The sequence below is a fragment of the Mesocricetus auratus genome, unplaced genomic scaffold, assembly GCF_017639785.1.
Source record: "Mesocricetus auratus isolate SY011 unplaced genomic scaffold, BCM_Maur_2.0 Super-Scaffold_100009, whole genome shotgun sequence".
Lineage (NCBI taxonomy): Eukaryota > Metazoa > Chordata > Mammalia > Rodentia > Cricetidae > Mesocricetus > Mesocricetus auratus.
This window is the reverse complement of record NW_024429193.1, coordinates 71,441,233-71,467,824: the sequence shown is the minus strand read 5'-3', so window position 1 is coordinate 71,467,824 and position 26,592 is coordinate 71,441,233. Positions and strand designations below refer to the sequence as shown.

Below are 26,592 nucleotides of genomic sequence, written 5' to 3'. Positions count from 1 at the left end.
AGTTAAAAACTTACAGAACTGCAGTAAGTCCATCTGTTAGAAAACCAGTTATAAAGTTAAGTAATAACTTAAATAACAAGAGGGATCTCTTTCCTTATATTATCTAGAAATAACAAGCCACTGGGTGCAACTTATACTCTTATTGAGATTTATACAAGGAAAAGCTTGTCTGAAAACGCTGGCCTTTGTAATATTGCTGTCAGTGACCCTGGGCATCAATTAAACTCTCTTGGCACAATTTATTAGTGACACTAGAAAAAGCAAAAGATGTATCTTACGGAATAAACCAATGCCAATCTTCGTACTGTACCGAATCCCCTCTCCTCTGGTGTATCCACGGCTGGGGAGCCCAGAACTCAGGTCTGCTCACATCAAGCACCTCTGTGTTCCTTGGTTTTCCATAAATGGCTTTCTCTTTTCCTTTGCTCAGCGCGTATCCTTGCCTTTATCACTGCTTGGACTTACCATGAGTGATTTCACTTTGTTTCCAGAAATTGAGTGTGGTGTACATAGCAGTAATAATACTGCAAGTGTTTGGAAGTGCTTTATTTAGGTATTTGCTTTTTTGTTATTCAAGAAGCAAGCTCTAAATATGTTGCCCAGACTAGCTCCAATCTCTCAGGCTCAAGTGTTCCTCCTGCCGCAGTCTTTCTTGCGGCTGGGACCACACACCTCATGGAACTCACTATGCAAAACTATTTCAGTAGAGCACATAGAGTTTACAAGAGGAATTGCCCCTTTGGGACACTGTTTACTAGACTTACAAGTGATGTTGACGGGTGTTTCGTCGTCTGGCTCTACAGAGAGCAACCCCTCCACTAAGCCTCAGCTGGAAGCACACACACGCATGTTTTGATCAAACCTTCTCCCCACTCTCTCCCCTCCCGCTCCTCTCACCACCTCTCAAGTTTCCCTCCCAAGTTCATGTACTCTTTTTTTAATTTTAACCCACGGAGTCCACTTAATGCTCAGTATGTGCATGGGTGTGGGGCCATCTCCTAGGACATGGCCAACCTTTCAGGGACTGAATCCAAAGCAAATGGGTCTAGGGGTGAGATTTGGGGGCCCATTCCCAGTCCATGCTGGGATTTCAGCTGGCTTGATCATGTACAGGTCTTGTGTTTGTAGTCATAGCCACTGTGAATTCACGTGTGCTCCATCCTGGCATGACTAGAAAGAACCCTCTTTGCAGCAATCCTCTTATCACCTCTGGCTCTTCCAATATGCCTGCTCCCTCTTCCATGATAATCCCTGAGCCTTGTGCGATACAGAGGCAGGGGTGTAATACAGATGATCCAGTTGACATGTGAGCTCTCCCCCGTGAGTCTTTATATTAATCACCACCTACTACAAAAAGAAGGTTCTCTGACAAAGATTAAAAGCTGCACTAGTCTACAGGTGTAAAATTAAGTATAGGGTGCAGTTTAATACCATATCCAATTAATTCAATAACAGTCATTAGTTTTCCCTTAAGCCTATAACCTACCCAGCCACAGGTTCTTGGCCTAGTTAACAGTAAGGTATGGCTACTCTTGTGGAATAGGACTTAAATACAATCAGACAGCAGCTCCAAAAACGTCCATGCCACTCTCTCACCAATCGGTGCATCTTGTCAGGCTGGTTGTCACTGAACTTAGAAAAGTTCCTGAAGATGGAGGTTTCTGTCCTGCCAGCTCCCGCTGCCCTTCAGCTCCAAATAAAACTGTTCATCAATAGTTAGTGCTTCTTACTGGCTAGCTCTCTCTTAATTATTAACCCGTAACTACTAATCTATGTATTTCTACACGGCCTTATCTTACCAGAGAACGCCTGGTGCATCCTATCTTCCTGGTCTCTATGTGACATCTCTCCGCGGTGCCTATCTGCATCTCTCCCCAGCATTCTCCTTGTCTCCTCACCCCGCCTGTCTTCCTGCCTCTACTGGACAGTGTTTTATTCATCAGCCAATAAAAGAAACATATATACAAAAGAACATCCCCCATCAGGTTCCCAGCTATGTAAGACCGCTGGTAACTTTTTCCCATGCAATAAAATACATAGCACTATTTGGTACTGTGAAAGCTAGCCAGTGAGCAGATCTGAGGACTGTGCACAGCAGATCCCAGACCAACAGGATTCAGCCAGCATAGAGACTGCCAGCTTCCACGTCCCATTCTCCACTGGTGGGACAGGCAAGGTAAGCATGGGACTGTCTCCAGCCTGCCTTCCAGTGCCCTGAGCAGAACCACTGAGACCTGGGAACTGTGCAAGGCAGATCCCATCCCAACGGGATTCAGCCCACCCAGAGACTGCCAGCATTATAGTCACTTTCTCCACCCACAGGGTTAGATATTGCTCAAAGCAGATCCCATCCCAACGGGATTCAGCCCACCCAGAGACTGCCAACTTCCAAGTCCCATTCTCTACCCACAGGACAGGTGAGGGTATAGCTTACCCAGAGATTACCAAGTCCCTGATACTAGAACGGCCTTCATCCATGCAAAAGGAAAGCCACCAGGGTATTGGACATGCTTCCACCCACTGGAAAGGAACCATGGTCACATACTCACCAGGTGAGGAAGAGACTCCTTCTGCACCCACAGGAAGAAATGATGGGAAGGAGACAATATGAAAACATACCAATATGACACCACCAGAGACTAGAGACTCTACACCCTCAAGACCTGGACGGCCCATTGCAGATGAAGCAGATGAGGAAGACCTTAAAAACAACTTCATGAAAATGATAGAGGCTCACAAAGATGATGTAAGAAAATCCCTTAAAGAAATGGAAAAAAACAAACCAAAAAAATGCAAGAAATGGAAGAAAAAACAAACCAAAAAATCCAACAAATGCAAGAAAAAACAAACCAAAAAATCCAACAAATGCAAGAAAAAGAGGAAAAGACAAAACAAAAATTGCAAGAAACAATTCAAACAGTACAAGGGTTGAAAGCTGAAATAAAAACAATTTTTAAAAAACCACAGTCTGCAGGAATGCTGGAAATCGAAAAGCTGGGCAAATGGTCAAGTACTACAGATACAAGCATAACCAATAGAATACAAGAGATGGAAAAGAGAATCTCAGGTGTTGAAGATACACTAGGGGAAATAGATTCATTGACCAAAGAAAATCTTAAGTCCAACAAATCCCTAACACAAACTATCTAGGAAATATGGGACACCGTGAAAAGACCAAACCTAAGAATAATAGGTATAGAAGAAGGTGAAGAAAACCACCTCAAAGGGTCAGAAAACATATTCAACAAAATCATAGAAGAAAACTTTCCCAATCTAAAGAAAGACATGCCAATGAAAGTACAAGAAGCCTACAGAACACCAAATAAAGTGGACCACAAAAGGAAGTCCCCTTGCCACATAATAGTAAAAACCCTGAACATACAGAATAAACAAAGAATATTAAGAGCAGCAAAGGAAAAAGGACAAGTAACATACAAAGGCAAACCTATCAGAATCACACCTGGCTTCTCCATGGAAATTCTGAAAGCCAGAAGTTCCTAGATAGATATTCTATAAACACTAAGAGACCACGGATGACAGCCCAGATTGCTATATCCAGCAAAGCTTTCAATCACTATAGACAGAGAAAACAAGATATTCCATGACAAAACCAGATTTAAACAATACATATCCACTAACCTAGCTCTACAGAAAGGTCTGGAAGGAAAACTCCAACCCAAGGAAATTAACTATAACCAGAAAAACATAGGCAATAGATAATCTCACCTTACCAACAGCCAAAAGAAAAAAAGAGGTGGTAATTCCACTACTATCAACCATTCCAAAACAAATAAGAATGAGCAATCAATGGTCATTAATATCCCTCAATATTAATGGTCTTAACTCGCCCATAAAGAGACACAGGCTAACAGAATGGATTCAAAAACAGAACCCATCCTTCTGCTGCATACAAGAAACATACCTCAGCCTCAAAGACAGACATTACCTGAGAGTTAAGGGTTGGGAAAAGATTTTCCAATCAAATGGACCCAAGAAACAAGCAGGGGTAACAATCCTAATATCTAACAAATATAAAATCAATCAAAAGAGATGAAGCAGGTCATTTCATACTTATCACAGGAGAAATCCACCAAGATGAAGTTTCAATTCTGAACATCTATGCCCCAAATACAAAGGCATCCACATTCATAAAATAAGCATCACTAAAACTCAAACCACACATAAAACCTCACACACTTATAGTGGAAGACTTCAGCACCCCACTGTTATCACTATACAGGACTACCACACAGAAACTTAGCAAGAAGCAAAAGAACTAATAGAAGTTATGACCCAATTGGGATTAACAGACATCTGTAGAACATTCCATCCAAATAAAAAAGAATATACCTTACTCTCAGCACCACATGGAACCTTCTCAAAAATCGACCACATACTTGGCAACATATCAAACCTCAACAGGTACAAAAAAATTGGAATAACTCCATGCACCTTATCAGACCACTATGTGTTAAAATTAGAATTCAACAACAACACAAATTGCAGAAACCCTACAAACTCATGGAAATTGAATAACACACAATTGTGCCATTCCTGAGTCAAAGAGAAATAAAAAAAAGAAATTAAAGACTTCCTAGAATTCAATGAGAATGAAGACACAACATACCTAAACCTATGGGACACTTTGAAAGTAGTGCTTCGGGGGAAGTTCATAGCACTAAGTGCCCACATGAAGAAACTGGAGAATAGTTATACTAGAGAATTAACAGCACAGCTGAAAGCTCTAGAACACAAAGAAGCAAACTCCCCCAGGAGGAGTAGACACCAGGAAGTAATCAAACTGAGGGCTGAGATCAATAAAGTAGAAACTAGGAAAACAATACAAAGAATCAATGCAACGAAGAGTTGGTTCTTTGAGAAAATCAACAAAAAAACCTTTGTCCAAACTTACCAAACAACAGAGCATGAACATGCAAATTAACAAAATCAGAAATAAAAAAGGGGACATAACAAACAACGGACTCTGAGGAAATTCAGAGAATCATTAGGTCATACTTTGAAAACCTGTACTCCACAAAATTTGAAAATCTAAAGGAAATGGACAATTTTCTGGATAGATATCACCTGCCAAAATTAAATCAAGAACAGATAAGCAATTTAAATACACCTATAACACCTAAGGAAATAGAAACAGTCATCAAAAGTCTCCCAACCAAAAAAAGTTCAGGGCCAGATGGCCTCAGTGCAGAATTCTACCAGAAATTCAAATAAAAGCTTATACCAATTCTTCTCAAAATATTCCATGCAATAAAAAGCAGAAGGGTCTTTGCCAAACTCTTTCTATGAGGCTTCAATAACACAAGCCACACAAAGACACAACTAAGAAAGAGAACTTAAGACCAACATTCTTCATGAACATTGATGCAAAAATATTCAATAAAATACTGGCAAATCGGATCCAAGAACACATCAGGAAACTCAACCACCATGATCAAGGCTTCATTCCAGGGATTCAGGGATGGTTCAACATACGAAAATCCATCAATGTAATCCACCATATAAACAAGCTGAGAAACAAAAATCACATGATACTCTCACTAGATGCTGAAAATGCCTTTGACAAAATCCAACACCCCTTCATGATAAAGGTCTTGGAGATATCCGGGATAACAGGAACTGACCTTAACATAATAAAAGCTATATACAGCAAACCAACAGCCAACATCAAACTAAATGGACAGAAACTCAATGCAATTCCTCTAAAATCAGGAACAAGACAAGGCTGTCCACTCTCCCCATACCTTTTCAATATTGTCCTTGAAGTTCTAGTTAGAGCCATATGACAACAACAGGAGATCAAGGGGATACAGATTGGAAAGGAAGAGGTCAAACTTTCACTGTTTGCAGACCATATGATAGTTTACATAAGTGACCCAAAAAACTCTACCAGGGAACTCCTACAGGTGATAAATACCTTCAGCAAAGTGGCAGGATACAAGATCAACTCAAGAAAATCAGTAGCCCTACTATATACAGATGATAAAAGGGCTGAGAAAGAAATCAGAGAAACATCACCCTTTACAATAGCCACAAACAACATAAAATACCTTAGGGTAACACTAACCAAACAAGCGAAAGACCTGTAATGCAAGAACTTTGAGTCTTTAAAGATAAGAAAGAAATTAAAGGAGACACCAGAAAATGCTCTTGGATAGGTAGGATCAACATAGTAAAAATGACAGTCTTACCGAAAGCAATATACAGATTTAATGCAATTCCCATTCAAATCCCAGCACAATAATTCACAGATCTTGAAAGAACAATTCTCAACTTTATATGGAAAAACAAAAGACCCAGGATAACCAAAGCAACCCTGTTCAAAAAGGCAACATCTGGAGGCATCACCATCCCTGACCTCAAGAGCTGTAGTCTAACTTCAACAAGGCAACATCTGGAGGCATCACCATCCCTGACCTCAAGAGCTGTAGTCTAACTTCAACAAGACAACATCTGGAGGCATCACCATGCCTGAACTCAAGAGCTGTAATCTAACTTCTGCTTCTATTGCATGGAACACTTTGAGGTGAGGAGAATTGGTATAAGCTGCTCTTTGAATTTCTGTTTCTAACTTAAATAAAAAAGGAAGAAAAAAAAGAAAGCTAGCCAGTGAAAAGCAAGCTTCAAGGTCAGTACTAGCTTGAATTCTCTGTGTCATATGACTCAAGTATACGGTGTCTCCAGCAACAGGATTTTTTTTATGAAAGAGGTAGTAATTCACTAGTTTCATTTCCTGGTTGCCATAAATGCAATAATAATTTTTTTGAAGTTTAGGTTCAGGTTATTTACTTGAAATGTCCAAAGACACATAGCAAGCTCTAAAACTGCATCATTATACTCTCAGACCATAGTGCTTCAAGTGTAGTGGGAGTGGGAGCCAATTCACTGCTCTGGTATGAAAAATAATGCAAAATCTGAACCCTGCCCTTGACTGCCCACACTGGCATTAACAACACTGTCCCTGAAACTCATCAGAAGCCAATAAAGAACACACTCTGCATTCCTGGTATCTGGCACATCTCTGTGATATCCCAAATGGTTACTAATAAGCATATTAATGGCATGTTTCTGGTAGCCCAGGTCTCTCAATTCCTGATCACATTCATTGAAAAATCATACCCAGCCCGGAGGAGGACTTTGAGAGGCCTTGATCATCAAATCGCCCATTCTGTTTGCTTTGAACTGGGTCTAATACTTGACCTGGACTTCTAGTAAAACATGGGTAGAATTTTTTGGGAAATGGTCCATGGGGCTCAGGCCCCTTGATGGGCACATTCTTAAGGGGCTGAGTCACTTCACTGAAGTTGAAATAAATAAAAAGCAGAACTGTCCAGATAGCAGATGTAAAAAGGCACCCATAACAGAAATATCGAACTGTGATATTTCCCATTATAGACCTAGCATAGCTCAAGGGCCATTTTCAATTTCCGCAACACTCGCAGCCCGGGATAGTGGCGCTTGGGGGTGTGGGCTGTTTCTTCGCTTCCGCCGCAGCCCGGGCTCCAGCAACAGGATTTTACTGTAAAGTTCTGGAGGGCAACCAAGAACAAAGGTAATGGCCTATGTTGTAAAACAAGGTTCTTAGACTTGTGTAACTTTCACATTTGGAGAAGCACTAAAATTCAGTTTAATTTCATTGATCTCTGATATGAATATGTCACAGCTTTTGTGGGCAGTCACATGAAAAGTAGCTTCAGGAGTGCTCTGGAACTCTGAGTGGGTAAAGCAATATTTATTTGCATGGAATCCAAAATGACCCACACAATTAAGAAATGTATAATCAGTATATTTGCTTTCTGTTAGTGTAATGAGTAATTGAGATAACCAGACTCTTTCGGCTCACAGTTTTAAAGGTGTTAGCTCCGGTTAACCTTTAACCCTGCTGTTGACCCTGCTGTTTTTGAAGACCGTGGGAAAGTAGTAAACCATGGCAGACAGTGTATGGGAAGGAAGTGGCTTCCTTCATGGCATCCAGTAAGCAAAAAGAGAGGAAGAAGGGGGTCTGGCTACCAATTGCCCTTTCAAGTGCATACCCAGCATGAGTTCGTTTCCTTCCACTGGGTCCTACCCACTTTCTAAGGAGTCCACCACCTCACAAAAGTCCAAAGTCTCTCCATACAATCAGGGCAAACTCATGATTATGAGCTCCAGAGAGTCTAAACACAAGTTACATACTTCTAATATGCAAGAGCATATGCATTCACATTCCCAAATAGGAAGCATGGGAATAGTAAGAGAACCAAATCCTAGCAAGGCCAGCGGCAAACCATGCAACTGCGTGGCATCTGAGGCACATTGTAGCATCATTTGAGCTCCCACAGGCTTGGCAGCCCTGCCCTATGGGCTCCCCTCTTTCCTCTCGGTCCATTGGCCACCGGTCCATGAGGACAAAGGGGCAGAAGAGACAACAGAGAGTCTTGAACAGCCCAGAACACAACAGAAATAACCTTCCAGGAGCCTGCTTCAGCTCAGCTTTAATTCAGATATATAGGATTGGGGTTGATAGCTGGGGAATCACCTAATTTTCGTTAAACATCGTGCTCCTAACATAAGGCTCCTGTTACAAGTCTTAGATATCATCTGGGTAAGCGTGGTCCTAATCATAAAGCCCCTAGCACAGTGTCTAATTACCATATGGGCAGCAGGGGGAAAGCTTCTGGGTCAAGGTTTATACTAGCGATAAGTCAGGCATCCTGACCTAAGGACAGTCTCCAAATAAGGTCAGGTAGAGAACAGGACACCTTCAGCCATGGAGGGGTGGGGGTACAGTGGGAGTCCTCCATGTTGCTGAAGTCAGCTGCCAGGCCGTGGGGGACTGCAACCTCTGACCAGCAGGGGGGCCCAGCACTGCCCCGTATGCCTGACCTTTACAATGCATTTGACGACTTCTGGAGCCAGCTCCACTAGCTGACTGTCATAAACCTTAGGTTTTATTGCAATTTATACCTCACCCTAGGTGCTTCATTGCAAAGGCCTCTCAGGACTTCCTTGCAGGGAATCCAACCCATCTGCACATTGCTTCACCTCATCTGTTAGTTTGCTTGTTTTGCTTTGCTTTTTTTCTTTCTAGAAACTTGGTGAAAGGTTTGGTCACCAATGACTCTTGTCTTCTTCATGCCTACAAAACAAGCACCATATGGATGATACCAAGTCCTACTGCTGGCTTAGCAAGTATCCAAGCCCCGTTGGACTGTGACTAGAGCAGCCTCCATGGCTGACCCTCCTTGGGCTGCTGTTTCTCAGCAGACCTCCAGAAGATCCTCTCCTCTGTGCAAGCCCTTCATTTTACATCATGGAGCCTCCAATGAATAGAATCTTGCTCTCAAGTGTATGGTTTCCTCATTACTGTACTAATCTCTTTAACAGGTGTCTTTTCCTATAGCCCTTGCCTCGGTCCCAGCTTCAAATGTGTTCCCTTTCCTTCCCTTGCCACATTACTAAGATCTGTTCTGCTCTTTCTTGCTATAAATCTGGCTAACTACAGCAAGCAAAAACCATTTCCCAGACTACGGCTTATACTGTCTTGATATTTCCTCCACCAAATAAATTAATCGATTACTTCTGAATTTGGCTTTTCAAACGTTTATAATGGAGGCAGACTGTAGACTTTGCTAGATTGTAACGTTGAGTGGCACCTCCTTTTTCTCGTGAAAGCTCGCGATCTGCTCTTTACTGTCTGCGTTTCTATTGCCATTCTGGTCTTCCAGACTCTTTGTGGAATGGCCAGTAATCTCTGAGCATAGCATTCAAGGACTTGTCACACCTTCAGTTCCAAATTCTTCAGCATTCCTTCCATAAATCAGTTTTAAAGACCTACAAACTGCATAGTAGAAATACCCTTACAAAGAACCTATTTCCTGGTGCCTTATACTCTATCAGTTTCAGAGTTTCTTATATGAGGTCCTTGGTCCATTTGGAGTTGATATTTGTGCAGAGTGAAAGATAAAGTGTAGTTATATTCTTCTATGTGTAGAAACTCAGTTTTACTGGCATCTTTTGCTGGCGATTCAGGTTTTGCTTCAGTGTGTATTATATCTGGAACCTTTACTTTAGTCCCTTGATTCACATATCTGCTTTGATGCTAGTATCATGCTATTTTATTACTATGGCTCTCTAGTATAATTTGAGATCAAGTGTAGTGATACCTCTAGCAGTATTCTTTTTACTTAGGATTGCTTTGGCCATCTGGGGTCTTTAGCGCTTACATAAAAATTTTAAGATTTTTCTTTCTGTTCTTTTTTTTTTTTTTTTTTTGGTTTTTCGAGACAGGGTTTCTCTGTGACTTTGGAGGCTGTCCTGGAACTAGCTCTTGTAGACCAGGCTGGCTTCGAACTCACAGAGATCGCCTGCCTCTGCCTCCCAAGTGCTGGGATTAAAGGCGTGTGCCACCAACGCCTGGCCTTTCTGTTCTTTTTGTGAAGAATATTATATGAACTTTCATTGGCATCACACTGAACCTGTGGACTACTTTTGATAGCTTGGCCATTTTCATAATAGAAATTCTTGGATCTGTGAACATAGCATACCTTTCCTTCTTTTAGTGTTTTTTTTTTCAATTTCTTTCTTCAGTGTTTTAAAGTTTTTATTGTAGAGGTCTATCCATTCATCAGTTAAATTTACCCCAAGGTGTTTTCTTGTGGGCTACTGTCAATGGGATTATTTCCCTGATTTCTTTGTCGGTATGCCTGCCACTGGCTATGGAAGACCATCTATTTGTGTATGTGTGTTAACTGTGCATCTTTTTTTATGATTTTTTTATTCTTTTTTTAAATTTAGATAAGAAACAAGGTTGCTTCACAAGTCAGTTCCAGGTCCCTCTCCTTTTCCCTCCCCTCCTCCCGTGCCCTCCCCCATCCCCCCCCGTTATCCCCTCATTCCCCCAGGGAGGGTGAGGCCCTCCATGGGGGTGTCCATAGTCTGTCATTTCATATAGGGCAGGGCCTAGACCCTTCCCCAAGAGTTCAGGGTGAGAGTGCACCTCACATTGTTCTATGGGAGTCCAAAGTCCGTGTGTATACTTGGGATGAGTACTGATCTGCTGCCCAAGGCTCAATAGATTCCCTAGGCCTCCTCACTGACACCCAGATTCAGGGGGTCTTGATCAGTCCCATGCTGGATTCCCAGGCTGATGCCTGGGATTCAAGAGTTAACCTTTGTCTGGTCATCTTAACACTTGGCCGAAAGTAATTTTCAGCTAGTTGAGTAGTATAAAGGTAAGGTAAATAGAAGGTAAGTTTAAATTTATCAAACTGTGAATTTATTTCTATTGCTGTTTAAATTCTTGAAAAAAATCTGTAATGGATCAAGTCCACGCTAGTCTGACTGAAAACATAGATCGACTCTATGTTTGGACTTTTTGGTTCTCCCAGTAACAAGGTGATCACTGTAGGAACTGAGAAAGAAAAAGAAAGCTCATTACTGTGTTGGATTTCTGTGGTGTCCGCTCAGGGCTCCTTCTTGTGAGTTTGCTCACTTAGTTGACAGGCTGGCCTAGGCTGTCTCCCCAGGACTCTCCTGGGAGCTTGTGAAAAGAAACACTGTATGAGTTCCCACAGTAAAGTTCATTGTACACTAATAAACTGTTTCTTTGAGGGCATTTTTCTATGAACAAAGAGGTCACGAATCTCACTCCTATTGTACATAATAGGAACATATCTACCTATGAGCAGTATACAAAAGTGAATGACTTTCTATAGAATACTAGTGTCAGTAGGAATATGCACAGCAGGCATCCCTCTAGCTGCACATGCGTGCATAGGTCCCATTGGGCAGATCTGATACCTTTGTCCCCACAATCCTTCTGGCAGTGACAGCAACCAGGGAATGTTGTTTTCTTGTATTGCTGTGTCTCAAACCTGCAATAATCCAGCATGTATAGATCATACTGCCCGTTTTAAGGACAGGAAAATATTTTGGGGTTAGGCCAAGTGACTTACCCAATATTGTATGTTTGTTAACCATCCAAGTGTCTCTGAGTCCAAAACCCAATTAACCACATACACCTAGCTCAAAGAATTTAACACGGGTCAAAGGAGGTTCACTCTTTTTTGCGCATGGTTACCAGTACAAGATAAAAGTTGCTGAGAACCAGTGAGGAACTCTTATGAAAGAATATTCCACTGATATTTGATGCACTATCAAATCTTACTCATAAAGATTGGAGACAGTGGTCTCTGTCTTCATATTACTGCATGTGGAGTTATTTTGAGGCATAAGAAACCTCTAGGTTACATAATTATTTTAAAATTTTTATGTTTACATGTCTTTTAGACAGAAAAATAAAAGCTTTATAGAATTAGGAGCAAGACTTTTCACAGGAGAAAAGGCAGCAGATTGACTGAGAGTAACCAGACACTGGAATGGACAGCTGAAACTTGATGGAGTTCTGCACCAGAACATGGGAGACTTTCTTCAGATCCTTCCAAAGCAGTATTTTATTTACAGTCACTAGGTCTGTTCTCATGGCAAAACAAGATTTACTGCATCTTGTGTTACATACATTATCTCAAAGAATTACATCTAGAGTAAGCCTATCAAATTTCAGCAAAACAAACCCAGCTTACATGAAAATGCACCCTGTGCCATTTACACTGAGAGATATGATAAGAGGGACATAACCCTCTCTCTAGTTCTAGTGACAAATGTGCCTGAATGCCCCAGATATTGTGACTCCTTGTCCTTGAGATGTTACACAGAGGGATGGCAGGTGAGTAGATACTCTGTAGCCAACCCATGTGCTTCTGTGCACACTGACTCAATACAAGTATTAAATCTCCAGTCTACACATGCCATTTCCAGATGTGCTAAGGGAACAGGCTATTCAGATATCAATACTGGAGAGAGATCTTGGCTATCTATAAAACAAAGAAAAACAGAAAAACCATTCTTATAATATAAAATATTTATATAACAGCATTCAAGATAAAGCTCACAATTATTAGTTAGAATTAAATCTTCAAGGATACAATTCTTCAAGGTACTTAAATAAGTCAGAATAAACTTTGTTACAATTCATGTTATGAAGACCCGTGGTTAGCTCATGACAGGAACTGGGTGGAGAAGCTAGGATTTTATTGCAGTTCTCAGATTTACCCAGAACACTTCCTGCTGGGCTTCATCCAAGGGCCATTCCAGGTACGTCTTGGTGTTCATTAGCTTGCGGAGCTTGCAGAAGCGCTGGGGGATGGCTTTCTTCTCAATGGGCTCTAGCAAAACCAAGATGCCGGCGTCATTGTTCTCATCAAAGAGCCTGAAGTGGGAGAAGTCCAGCTCATACTTGCACCACTCGCTCCGCACGAAGTTCTCAGAAAGCACAAACACGGTTTTGTGACTCTTCTCAATAGAGTCGATGATGTTGTCAATGATCCACTTGCCAGGGACAAAGTCTCGCTTGTGGAGACATAGCTTGAAGGGCGGGTCCGAATTCTCCAGCTGCTGCACCATGAGGTTCTCCACCCAATAGGAATCCTGCTCGCTGTAGGAAACAAAGGCATCATAGCAAATGTCCCTGCACGGAGCTTTCTTGGGCTTCCTCTTGGCCTGGAGCCACGCCCACGTCATTCTCAGGTACCACAGCCCATGGAAATGGTGGCACAGGCCGCCAATGAGCAGGATCAACAGGACAAGGGCACAGAAGACGCCAGACACTAGCAGAGCCTGGTGGCACTCCAAGACCGAGGGCCGGGCATCCTGAACCCTCTGGCCACGCAGGCGGGGCGGAGAGTCACACAGGTAGTTGTCTGGCCAGTCGGCCAGGACCTGGAGCAGCGCTGGCTGCTCCATTGTGAAGGACAAGAGTTCACAGGAGCAGATCAAGTGGTTGCCACCTGCTTCCAGACTCACCAGTTTGGGAAAAGAACTAAGTTGGTCTTTAGAGAAAGCATTTATGGCATTCTCTCTGATCTTCATGACCAGTAACACGGGAAACAGGGAGGCATCCGGGAGAGTGTGGAGCCTGTTCCTGGAAATATAGAGCTCTCGGAGCCGAGGCAAAAACAAAGAAAACGAATTGAGATTGTTGTTACTAACATCCAACACCTCCAGTGTCCGAGGGATGCACGTTTTTACTGCCTGTATCCCTGTACTGGACAAGTTCAGGAAACGCATCTTTTCTGGCCACTGGCAAGTGTCAGGCATGGGCTGAAAGCTATTCCTGCTGATGTCAAGGGCAGTCAGGTTTTTCAGAGTCAATAAAATCTCTCCAGTTCTCTCTATTGATTTCAAATGGTTCTGCCTCAAAATTAAAGTTTGTAGGGAAGGCCAGGCATCCTCACAGGCTGAGTTTTTCAAATATTCTTCAACCAGCAAATTTTCGCTGAGGTCCAAGAATTCCAATGATTTTAAACGCTGTGAAAACAGACAAGGGACCAGAAAGACCTTGCTGTTCTCTACTGTGATTCTCTTAACTTTCTCCAGGAGGGAATATACGCTACTCAGATCATAAAATAAGTAGAATCTGGGAATGTGCAGTCTCCGTATTATTAGCGTTTCTACTTTGCCTAGCTCTCTCACGACGTCTGACTCAGATGGCTGAAAATCGCCCACTCCATCGAGGGTGCAGTCATCAAATTCCACCTCTGACAGTTCTGGAGTGTAACGCAGCAGCTTCAAAAGTTCATTAAAACTCTCGTCAGTGATATCTGTGTCTCGGAATGCCAGCTTTTTCATCGTTGAATTCATTTCATCCATGGACAGTTCTGAAAAGCGGAAGCTGCCCAAGTTAGCATCTTTTAGTTCTAAATATCCCACAGAACTCAGACTGTCTTCAAAAACCCTCAGCAGGAAATCAGACTGGCTCAGGTGAAAGGTCAGGTGATAGATGTTTTGAATGGACTGCAGACTTCCAGGCTCATAATTCTGGAGGCTTAGCGCTTTGATTTCAAGTTCATCAAGAGAAGTCAGTCCAGCAAAATCCATTCTCCTGATCCCACTGAAGGTGGCAATGTTTCCTACCCTAAGGGTTTGTAAATTTGTGAGGTTGAGAAACAGTGGTGTGTCCCCCAGTATCCTATAAGGATTCCCCAACAAGTTTAGGTATTTCAAAGAGGAAAGAGGCCTGAACCAGGAGGAAGAGAGGTTGAATAAGTGATTATCAGACAGGTCCAAATGTTCAAGCTTGCTCAGGGAAGAAAAGGCGTCTTCCTCTATGGCGCTGATTCCACTGGACTGCAATATCAGGGCCTGGAGGTTCACACACCCCCGCAGGTCACCATGGCCAATGGAGGTGATCTTGTTGTTAGACAGGTCAAGGCTCTTCACGGCTGCTGTGAGTCCCGAGGGGATGGAGGTGAAAGACCTGGAGCGGCCGTCACACACACCAGCAGCGTCACATGACAGAGATGCCTCAGCAGAACAGCCCTCCCTGGAGAGATCTGCCATGGCCACCAAGATCCAGAAGGTCCGCAGAGTGGGCAACATTCTCCACCATTTGACCTTAAAATGAAGGAAGCACATGTGACCGGGTGTGCCTGATGGCGGATCTCGATTCTCACTCCTATGTGCATACCCACCCCTCGCAAATGCATGCGTGCAAGCAATAAGCCAGAGGCAAATGGCATCCATGAATGCAGATTAAAAATTAATTTCCTGATATGTACACAGCACTAGCAGATATTTTTCTGCCAATGAAGAAACTTAAAAACACAACCATCTGAGGGGAAAAAGCAGGACTCAGTAGGGTTGAACAATAAACAAGCAAATACATGGAAGAATAAACAAGCAAATAGATACTAGACACGGCCATGTCGGTTCTAGGTTTCTTTAACGCCTCATCAAACTTGTCTCTTCCTTGATTCTTTGCTCCCATGGCTCATGATCCTACAGTACTAAACCACCCCTCTCACGGAGCACATGAACCAAATAAGGGAAACTGACTAAAAGAAAAGTTTCATGCCCACTAACTCTGCCTTGCTCCTCCTACCAGCGGACAGGAAGAAGACTTGGAGCCCTGGGCAGAGGGAGAGAATGGCATGCTGAGATGAGGGGTAATCAGACCCTCAGAACCTTCTCTTTCTGCAGGGTAAAGTCCAGGAAGCTGTGTGCAAACCCACACGGGTCACTTAGATGAACGTGAATGGAATACAGTAGTTTGCTTCACTTTGCCAAAATGCTTTCGCGGGGAATCCAACACTTTTCCCCAGTTCACCTTCTGGGCTCTATACCCTGGGGCTGTTCTGCGCATCCATGCGTCAGTGCCATATCTGCTCAGTTAAGTAGCACTACAGTTTTCCAAAACATTTCCTGCACTTATTTATTTGGAGGGAGGGACATGGGCCATAACGCATGTGCAGAGGTCAGAGAACAATTTGAGGAGACCTGTTTTCTTCCTACCATGTGGATTCTGGAAATTGAACACAGCTCATCGGGCCTGGTTGCAAATGCCACTTTATTATATATGTATGAGTGTTTTACCTGAATGTATACATGCGCATCTTGTGTGTACAGTGCCCTAGGAAGCCAAAAGAAGAACCAGATTCCCTATAACTATGTGGCTGCTGGGAACTGAACCCAGGTCCTCTGGAAGCGCAGCAAGTGTGCTTTACTGCCGATCCGTCTCCCCAACCCCTACAGCTTTCTTTTGACAACTGGTTGTGCATTCTCCCTTTCGATTTTTAGTGTCCTTGGGAAATGTATCTTGGATGTGAGGCAATCTGGTTGCGATATCCGTCACCCTACTGATTGCCAACATTGATTTGGCTGATCTGGGTGGCTAGGCGGGTGTCCCCTTCCTCCCTCACCTCTCATGTTCATCTCTTCGGAAGCTGCATGCAAGGTCAAAGAGGACAGCCTTCCCCCAATAGAGAAGGACCTTCCCCCAATAGAAGAGGACCTTCCCCCAATACGGGAAGACCCGTCTTCAGTCAAGGGTGTATGAGTAGCTGAGCTCCCCTACTAGAACTTTCATACAAGTTCTCAAGAAATATATCTCAGGGCGGTGATGGCACATGCCTTTAATCCCCGTACTTGGGAGGCAGAGCCAGGCAGATCACTGTGAGTTCGAGTTTCAGGACAGGCTCCAAAGCTAGAAAAACCCTGTCTGGAAAAAAAAAAGTATCTCATAGAATCAGCAGTTAACAGGCCCATCAGTAGAGCACTTTGCTGGTGTACACAGACACCTTTGTTTGATCCCTAGCTCTGAATAAGTGTGGCACAGTGGAGGCAGGAGGAACGTTCAAAGACATCCACCATCACAGAGTGAGTTCAAGGCCAACCAACCCATAATGCATCAGACCATCTCAAAATGATAAGCCAGCAGACAATTTCTGGGTTGTAGATGTTAAGTCTTTTCTGACACCATTAGCCTGATCATTTAAATGACGTCCCTCTTATTCAACATAACTTATGTTTTGAGGTTTCCAATCACTGTATTATGCACTTCCTGCATTTTTCCCTATTTTGTGTGTTCTCTCTTGATATCTTTAAACATGGAGATGATTTCTCACTGGGTATTCATCCAGTTAAATGTTAATTTTTACTTATAAATGTAGAAGTGCAAAAAGATTAAATGATAGGGCTTAGAAACTTCCAAAGCATACTGCCAACATCTGGAAATTTTGGTAAAAATTATAAGTTTAAGTTGTAAGTATCCTCTTCTGGTCTTGGAACAGCAAGAAACTCGGAATATGGTGAAATAAGACAATTCTCATAATCACGATGTTCACTATTTCCTTTCGGGGGAGGAAGATGGTCTCTATGCCTAAGCCAAGCCGCCCCCACCCACTTTTTATTCTTTGCTTAGCGGAGACCTTCCGTCGATCAGAATCATCCCAGCAAGCTGATGTTTTACACCCGGAGCAATTTCTCCTTTTTGAAATCAGAAAAGCCTTTTCCTGGCGTCTAAGAAGGGAACACAAGATTCTCATTTATGGAAGCGAAGAAGCTATAAGCAGACCCTCAAAAAGAACTCCACACACTCTGTTTGCATGCGGTTTCGGTAAGTTGTTTCATGACCAGAGATGCAACTCGGATGTTCCGGAGATGAAGGAACACAGAGTGAAGCCCCCACATGCAAAGCAGAAATCCCAGTTAGGAAGGAGTAGTATGCACCGCCTCGCGCGACATCTTTTCTGCTTCTAGGTCTCAGTACAACCTTCACCGCTTGCGAGTCCGAAACAGTGACTGTGGACACACCCCCTACCAGTGATGTCTTTACCAGCTCTGCACAGGCTCCTAGCCTGGGGCCAAGAGAGGGGTGGGCTGGAGGGCAGCCCTTTCCGGCAATGCTGGACCCACGCCACTGTCACCACGAGGGTCCCAGAATTGGGGGCACTGCAGACTCTACCCCCTTCCCCCCGGCGACTCCGGAACCAGGAGCCAGCGAGACTGACAGTAGCCCGTCACACTGCCACACTGCCACGGGCTCTGGGCTCGCAGTCGCTGCAGCTCTACCCGGCTCCTCCCCTCGCTGGGTGTCCGTCTTCCCACAGGTACCACAGCTAGACACATCAGTCTCCAAAGCTGAACCGCCCGGCTGGGGGCGCAGGTGCATCACGCTGAGAACCATGTCCGCGGAGCGGGGCGCCCCGTCGCCTCTGGCTCTGCCTGGCCGCGAAGGGGTGCAGAGACCCAGTAGTGGGAGCGACCGACCTACCTGCGGGACCACCAGCCGCCTCTCGCCCGCGCCCTCTTGACTGTCTGGGCCCCGGGCCTCGAGGACCGGGAAGTGAGGGAAGGGGATGTCCCCAGCCAAGGGCATGAACTTCCCGGTCGCCAGGACCGCCCCGTGCGGCTGGCACCGCCCACGGGGTCTGTACCGGGAGCTAAGCGTGGCGCCAGAACTTGGCAGGAGCAGCAGGACAGAAAACCCAGAACTGAGAGGCCAGTGGCTCTGTGTGGGATTTCCCTGAGAGTCCCTAGACTGGGCTACCAAAAAGAACGCTGCGTCCCAGCTGGCATTTTAGCTGAGTTGAGCACCCAGCTGCCAGAGATCTGGCAGGAAGCAGATATTTTAAAGAAACGCTTACACTCTCTCTTTGGTTAATGGGTTGTTGCAGCAAGGAGGCCCTAAGAAACTGGAATTGCCCCGCTGGGAGAAGTTAAGGGTTGCAACTGCGTGCCAATCACAAGAAGTTTTTGTCAGCTCACTATGGGGAAGAAACCTGGGCAATGATGGCTGAATGGCTGGAGGTACCACACACCTTGACCAAGACTGTTACTATGGATACTTGTTGCCGTACTGTACCTAAACTTCAACCTGTGACAGGATGATGGATTTAGGATGAGGGTGTCATGCACCTCTTTATTTAGTCATCTTCCCGATGTGGCTACACCCAGTAGACATTCCTCTGGTGTCCCTAATCTTTGAAGTAGTTTATTGGGGTCCAGTAGGAGACGCTAGCCAGGGCTGCCAAGACTTAGGTCTAACCCTCACTACTCCAGTCACGAAACCTCCCCTTGCCCTGGAACACACCTTTTGAACTCCTTCTGATTTCTCTCCGTCCTCAAAAGCTGCGACACTGCGTACCCTGCCAGCATGCCTCTACCATCCGTTTCTGCTCAACATCTAATAAGAGTATAGCAGCCACCATCCTGACCTGCACCGCAGCATTTGGTCCAGGACACGAATGGGGAAGGACAGCACAGATTTCTTTCTTTCCTTCAATCCGACCAGTCCCTGCTGGTGTGCTGAGGGCAACCCATCCGTCCTCCCAGGAGGCTCTCACTTCCACCTGCCTCTTTGAAGCTAAGTACTTCCCCTTTCGGTATCTCGGAGAGATTCTAAAAACAGCCCAGATTGGTTTGCTTCACAATGGAGGCGTGGCTCCATCTTCCTCGGGAAGGAGTAAGGGGAAAACCTCTTACTTTTTTTGTTTGTTTGTTTTTGTTTTGTAGAGACAGATTAGAGATTGTCCTGGAACTCACTCTGTAGAACTGGCTGGTCTCAAACTCACAAAGATTCCCCTGCCTCTGCCTCCGGGGTGCTGGAATTAAAGGCGTGTGCCACCAACGCCTGGCAAAATCCTCTTACTTTTAAACAAGTTAATAAACCTTCCTTTGTGCCTATGACTCCAGTTGACCTTGGCAAAGTGAGATTCGATGCAGAGTAGACATCCCCACTCCCGTTTACCTAAGGAAATGTCCTGTAAACCTAAGCCAGAGTTGAAGCCAGAAATTTTTTCCTTAAACTGGGGGTTTCTTCTGTCCTCTCTCATCCTTCTTAAGACCCTAGAGAGTGTTACACATACCCCTGTCTGTCCCATCTCTCTGTGTGCATCTCTTGTATGTGTGTGCCTCTGTGTCTCTGTCATCTCTCTCTCTCAGTCTTCCTCTCTCTGTCTCTGTCTCTGAAAGGTACATCCTCCAACCTGCTGAAAACAAGAAACATGCACACATATACACATGCCTGAGAACCATATAAGACAAGGAGACTCAAAGAAGAGCCAATGTGTTGGTGCTTAAAAAACCTCTTCATGCCGGGTGGCACACACCTCTAATTCCTGCACTAAAGGAGGCAGAGGCAGGTGGATCTCTGCGAGTAGTTCGAGGCCTGCCTGGTCTACAGAGTGAGTTCCAGGACACACAGAGAAACCCTGTCTCATTGCACCCCTCCCTCCAAATCTCTTCATGGGAGAGAGGATATATTTGAGAGGGTTTTGCTTCCAGGGGTGAGAAGGCACCCAAAGACAGTGACTACTGGGCTCTTGCATGGTTTGGTTTTCCAACTTCTTTCACTATGAGTGTAGTGTAGTCTTTGAAAGAGTCGGTGGCAATAATGTTCTCGTTGGCAGATCCAGATGTAGTGTAGGTAAGACTCAGAGAAAGCCCCTCCTACATTTGCTGTCACAAAAGCTGTGACTTTGGATTCCAAACTAACTTCTTGTGGAGTATCATTTTCTGACCCTGGTCCTTCAAAATTCAGTGAAGCTCGATCAGTAAGCAGCAATGCAAACTTGGGAGTGAGCTGTGTTCTGAGAGTCTGGTTCTATGGGCTTACTGTGTGGAGAAGCATCCTGGGACTGCAGCGGCTGCCTTCCCTCCCCTGGCTTTCTCAGACACTTGAGCAATCATCTTTTAGCCTTTGTCCCGAACACCGCAAACTGCACTTTGTGCTTCTCTCATGGAACGTCCTAGGTTAACTGAGTTTACTGCTTTGTAATCCTTAGAGCAAAGCTGAGTAACAGCCATTGATTTCGGCCTGGTGTGGTGGCTTACCCCTATAATCCCATGATTTAGGGGGCCAAGGAAGAAGGGGCGCAGGGAGTATTAGGCCAGCATGGGCTACATGAGCTGCTGTCTCAAAACAAACAAAGCCCTTCATTTATCCACAACATTTATGCACAGTGTAGCAGATCCTACAGTGACGGTGAGCCTTGACTATTAACTGCACTGGTAGTTGCCAACCACCAATAAAATACAGCTCAGGTATATCTCTAAGCCTGTTCCAGAGAGGGTTGACATGTGAGAGAACTAGCTATTTGGTGTAGCCACATCGTGAAGAAGACTTAATAAAGATGTACATGACACCCTCATCCTAAGTCCATCATCGTGTCACAGGTTTAAGTTTAGGTACAGCAAGAAGAGTCCGTAAGCAGACAGTCTTGGTCAAGGTGTGGTACCCCCAGTCATTTAGCCGCCATCATCCAGCCTTCCAGTCTCTCCCCTCTGGTGAGCTGACAAAAACTTCCTGTGATTGGCAGGCAGAACTTTTAACAACTTCTTGGGGCCTCATTGTTGTAATAATCCATTAGCCAAAGAGAGAGTTTAAATGTCTCTTTACAATCCCTCGTTCCTTCTAGAATTCTTGCAGTAGGGTGCTCAATTCAGCTGACATGCCAGCTGCGATGCACCATAAATGTCCTTAGCCAGAGCTCTCCTGGGCTTCCTCTTGGCCTGGAGACACACCCACATCAGTCTCTTGTCCCAATCTGTAGAAATGGTGACATAGCCTCACCCCACCTTAGTCCTTAGCTAGCTCCTTAGAGAAAGTTTATTTTTCAAAGCCTCTGGCAGAATCTTAAGTGTGCATCTAAAAATGTATTGTTCAAGCTGTGGCCTAAGGAAAGTACTGAGTTAAACTTGACTGGATGGTGTTCCACTTTGCATTAATTAACTTTCCCGTTGCTATGACAAATGGGACTGAATGAAGGGAAGGTGTCCTTTGGCTCACAGTTTGAGACTGTAGTCTGTAAGGTGAGGAGGGTGTGGCAGCAGGAGTTTGAGGGTGCTGGTCACCCTGTGTCCACAGGCAGGAACAGAGAGGTGAATGCTGGTGTTCCACTCCTCTACTGTGGGGGTGGGGGGGGCTCCAGGGAGTCCATGGGGCTGGAGAGGCTAAACCTTTCTATCTGAGGGGGGGCTTAGGGGAAAAGGCACTCACAAACTCTCTTGATGAGTTCCTTCTTTATTCTCTCTCTCTCTCTCTCTCTCTCTCTCTCTCTCTCTCTCTCTCTCTCTCTCTCTCTCTCTCTCTCATATGTTTTTCACAATTTTTATACCCCAACAGAATCTTCCAGGAAGTACAAGAGTCAAAACAGTTTCTCAAGTGAATAACTATAGCTAAAACCATATTTTCATCTCCCTCACATGATTAGTCAGTCTATGTATTACAGATGAAAACCCACATACAGTCATAGATTAACTGTGTGGGCAAGCAAGGTGTTCTTGTCAGGTCTTTTAGTGGCACGATGAATTTTGCAGTTACAAAGGGCCAATTACTGTATTACTTGAAAGGTAATCTTATAAGGAATCTTAAAGGAATCACAAACCTAAACTTTCATATATGAAAGCTCTACTTTAAATCAGGTGAAAGTGCCCAGTGGAACGGGATGTTTCCAAGAGATAAACACACCACATTACGGGCAGTGGAGACCTCCCCACATCCACTCACACCATGCTAGATACCGGAGAACAAGACTTGGAGCAAAAGACATTCCGGGTCTGCAGTCCTGTGGCATTGCCTAAACAAGATTGGCCTATCAGAGGATTTCCTTCTGGTGGACTAACATCTGGAACCTCAATTGCAACTTGAGGCTCCTCTGGCGTGGCCAACGACACTTCTCCTTGGTATTCAGTCTGGGATCCCATCACCTGGGGTAGATCTGCTCTCTTCAGTTAAGCCTCTCTGGAAACATCCTTGAGATATACCCAGAAGTGAGTTTTCTGTATACTTCTAAATCAGTAGAGTTGATGATGAAGATTAACCATCACACACTCCTTCTGGCCACTGGTAAGTGTTCAGTAGAAAAAAAAAGTACAGATGTACCTCCACACAGTCTGTATCTCCAGTGTTTCTACCCCAAGTTGAGTCTCCAGAGCATCACAATATTTTACACCAAATCCAAGGCATCTCATGAGTGCCAGGCATCCCTTTGGAGTGAACACTTAAGTTTTCAACTGACGAAGTTGCACCAAGACCCCAAGCCTAACTTTAAATATATACATCATGTGTTTCTTCTCAGCTGAATGGTATAATGTCTCTCTGGAAGAACAGACAAGCACCCCCATTAACAGACACACAAATGTTGTCTCAGCTGTAGTCTGCCTGCAAGGTGGCCCTTTAAGTTGTAAAAACCAAGGGGAATCTCTTCTGGGGAGACTGCTCCCTCTGGCTGCCACCAGGATTTTTGCCTTGCCTTCCCCACAGCATGGGATTCTGGGGAATTTTAATTATTTTGGGGTCTGTTATGTCTATAGTCTGATCACTGGCGGGTAGGGGGTGGACAGTCTGATCACTGTGGGGGGGAGTGGGCAGTCTGATCATGGGGGTAGGGGGTGGACAGTCTGATTACTGGAGGAGTGGGCAGTCTGATCACTGGGGGGTAGACAGTCTGATCACTGGGGGGTAGACAGTCTGATCACTGGGAAGGGGGTAGGCAGTATGATTACTGGGGAGTAGACAGTCTGATCACAGGGGGGGATGGGACAGTCTGATCACTGGGGGTAGCAGTCAGTCTGATCATTACAGAGCAGGGGTGGACACAGGTGTGTCTCTGTAGAATACCCTGTCTCCTACATGTGTGATTACAGTCCCCAATTCTTTACTTTTAGACTTCACCCTTGAGGGATTTGGGGTGAATTCCTGAAATACCCTCATTCCTGAAACAAATACAACAAAGAGAATGCTGGTGAGAGTCAGTACCAGACAATACAAGCACACACGAGAATCGCTTCTCCACAGCCTCCTCCATACTTGCCATTGAGAAGCGACTCCCTTTGTCATTGGCTTAAAGACAACTCAGTCTGCTACTGTAGCCTCCCAAGTACTGGGATTACAGGTGTGTGTCACCATGCCCAGAGTGACATCATTTCCATTCTGACTTTTCCCTTTGCCCCTGAACAGTTTGCTCTGAAGACATTGCTAAGTAACCACTGCTAAGAAGTAATTACTGTTGGTTTGGTCTTGACTGTCGCTCATGAAAGGAATGAAATCTGTTCCAATTTATCTCATCTATTCCCATGTTAGTGGTAAGTGGACAGATTTAAGGATCCAGTACCAAGGCTCTACCCATTTTTCCGTCAAATTCAAGAAACAGGAGTGACTCTTGGGCCACACCCACCTGCCACCCATTCCCAAGGTTAGCTCTGTCCGTCCTGCTGTGGGTGATGTTCAAACACCTCAAAGAAGAAAACATGGCTGTGCAGCTTCTTTAGTTAGATGCTGCACGTCTGTGTCAACAGAGAAGAGAGACAAAACCTTGCAAAGAAAAAGGATCTGGCAGCCAGCACCAGTGGATGTTTAAAGCAGGAACCTACTTGGTTAGAGAGATTTTTCAAGAGATTCATAGTACACTCTTTTGAAAAGAACCAGGACTGTGGATGAAAAAAGACTTAGCACAGCCAAGGTTAGGATGTTTGCAGAAGTCTTAGCAAATGGGAAAACAGTCTAGTTACCTTTGCTTCAAACTGATAGTCATGATACAATTAGGGAAATGTGAACACAAGCCCGGAAAAAATTAACATGGCTAACAGTTCTAGTTTGAAGGACCCCAGCCTGGCAATATGTTCTGATCTTTATATCCTTGGAGGCTTATATATTTGAGAAACATAAAGTATATTAACATACAAAGGACCCAGTTAGCGAGCAGTTAGCACACAGCTGTAAAGAATTCATGTATTTACATATATGCGCATGCATACATGTTAATAAAGAGTACGCGCACATGCACACACACACACACACACACACACACACACACACACACACACACACACGCCCCTGGTACTCTAAACCTGACCAAAAGCCCACAGCACAGTAGGAAAGCTACACCCGCTGTATCGCTGAATAGACTGATGTGCCTATCAGACTGCCTCCCAATAGTTGTGTTTCTGCACATAGGCAAGTGTGCTGTCGGACTGGCTCAGAGAAGCCGCTCTTTCCAGTGGGCAGTGGTCACTGCAAGGCCTCCTGACTGGTCAAAATGCTGATAGCAATACGTCTCTGTCACCCCCTCCAAGGCTCAGGGAACATTGTGGGAGATGGGGTACACAGAATGTTAAGAGCCAAGGAAGGGGCAGAGGGTTGAGGAACAGATGTGGCCTGGCCGTTACACTTTTGACCTCTTGGCGGCTGTGATTACCTACATGAGACTCACAGAAGATTGGACCCTTAATCATTCCTTCATGGGAGGAGGCAGAGCCCACAAGGAGTTCCCATAAGTAGCCCCTGGGAGTCTGTATGGTTTATAGGGGTAAGAGGACACTGGGGTATGTGTGTCTCACTTCCCTGAAGACCCATGGGCAGTTCATGTTTGGGGCAGAGGACACTTTCTTCAGTGGTGTAGCTGATGGAAAGCTGCCCATGTGCCTGTCAATAACCTCACCCATGCTACCATAAAAAGTCCTGAGTTGATTGGGGAGCAACAATATCAACATCAAAGGCAGAAAAGCAGAGAGGTCCTAGGCGGGAAGAGGAAGAGGTCAGTGAAAGCAGAAGGGGACAAGAGAGGGTATTTAGAGTGAATACGATCAAATACGTTATATACATTTGAAAATGCCACAATGAAACCCATTATTACATATAATGAATGTGTGATCATATGAAGTATTTAAAAACCTAGCTCCTTTTTCATAAATAAAATCTAACAAAATCGGCAGAAAATGAGCAAATATTTTAATGAAATATAAAGTTGTTTAATGTTAGGCCTTTTTAAATTTTATTAAAGTAGGTTGATATTTAAGAACATCTATTTGCAGCCAAGTGATGGTGGTGCACACCTTTAATCCCAGCACTTGGGAGGCAGAGGCAGGTGGATCTCTGTGAGTTCAAGGCCAGCCTGGTCTACAGGGTGAGTTTCAGGACATCACAGGGCTACTCTGCCTTGAAAAAAATCTAATTCTTTGAGAGCAAAGCATAAAACCCTTATATATAATATCTTGGTTATTATCAACCTAATCAGACATAAACCTTGTAAACCCTATAGGATTTATTTTATAAATCCCGTATAAGTTTGTATTTCCTTTTCTGATAAATTAGAAAAGTCCTTTATATACATGAACAATATATATCTATATGTATCCCTGAAGCAGCTATACATTTGCTAGTTTGCTAGTTTCAGAAGTTCCATCAAACTTTGTCCCATGCTGTCTTAAACACAAAGTGACACATAAAAACCGGTAACATTAATTCAGAGTAAACTC

General features: G+C 44.3%; 1 protein-coding gene across 2 annotated transcripts; it reads right to left on the bottom strand.

Annotated features, from left to right (window-relative positions):
• Positions 1-12,434: 12,434 nt before the first annotated feature.
• Tlr2 (toll like receptor 2) lies at positions 12,435-19,668 on the bottom strand. Of its 2 annotated transcripts, none has more exons than XM_040752592.1 (2): positions 19,551-19,668; positions 12,435-15,450 (listed from the first exon to the last, which is right to left on the bottom strand). In XM_040752592.1, exon 2 carries the CDS (start codon positions 15,433-15,435, stop codon positions 13,081-13,083), a length of 2,355 nt encoding a protein of 784 aa, XP_040608526.1. In that variant the 5' UTR covers positions 15,436-15,450; positions 19,551-19,668; the 3' UTR covers positions 12,435-13,080. The 2 variants fall into 2 exon arrangements, with proteins under 2 accessions (XP_040608526.1, XP_005080135.2); XM_005080078.4 differs by lacking the exon at positions 19,551-19,668 and adding an exon at positions 18,608-18,761.
• Positions 19,669-26,592: the final 6,924 nt, after the last annotated feature.

Excerpts from the sequence above, each read along its gene's own strand:
- Tlr2 (XM_005080078.4), bottom strand. The coding sequence starts at position 18,712 with ATGCCCTTGGCTGGGGACATCCCCTTCCCTCACTTCCCGGTCCTCGAG. Across the intron at positions 15,451-18,607 it reads GGCGGCTGGTGGTCCCGCAG|GTCAAATGGTGGAGAATGTT; the intron begins GTAGGTCGGTCG and ends CTTCATTTTAAG.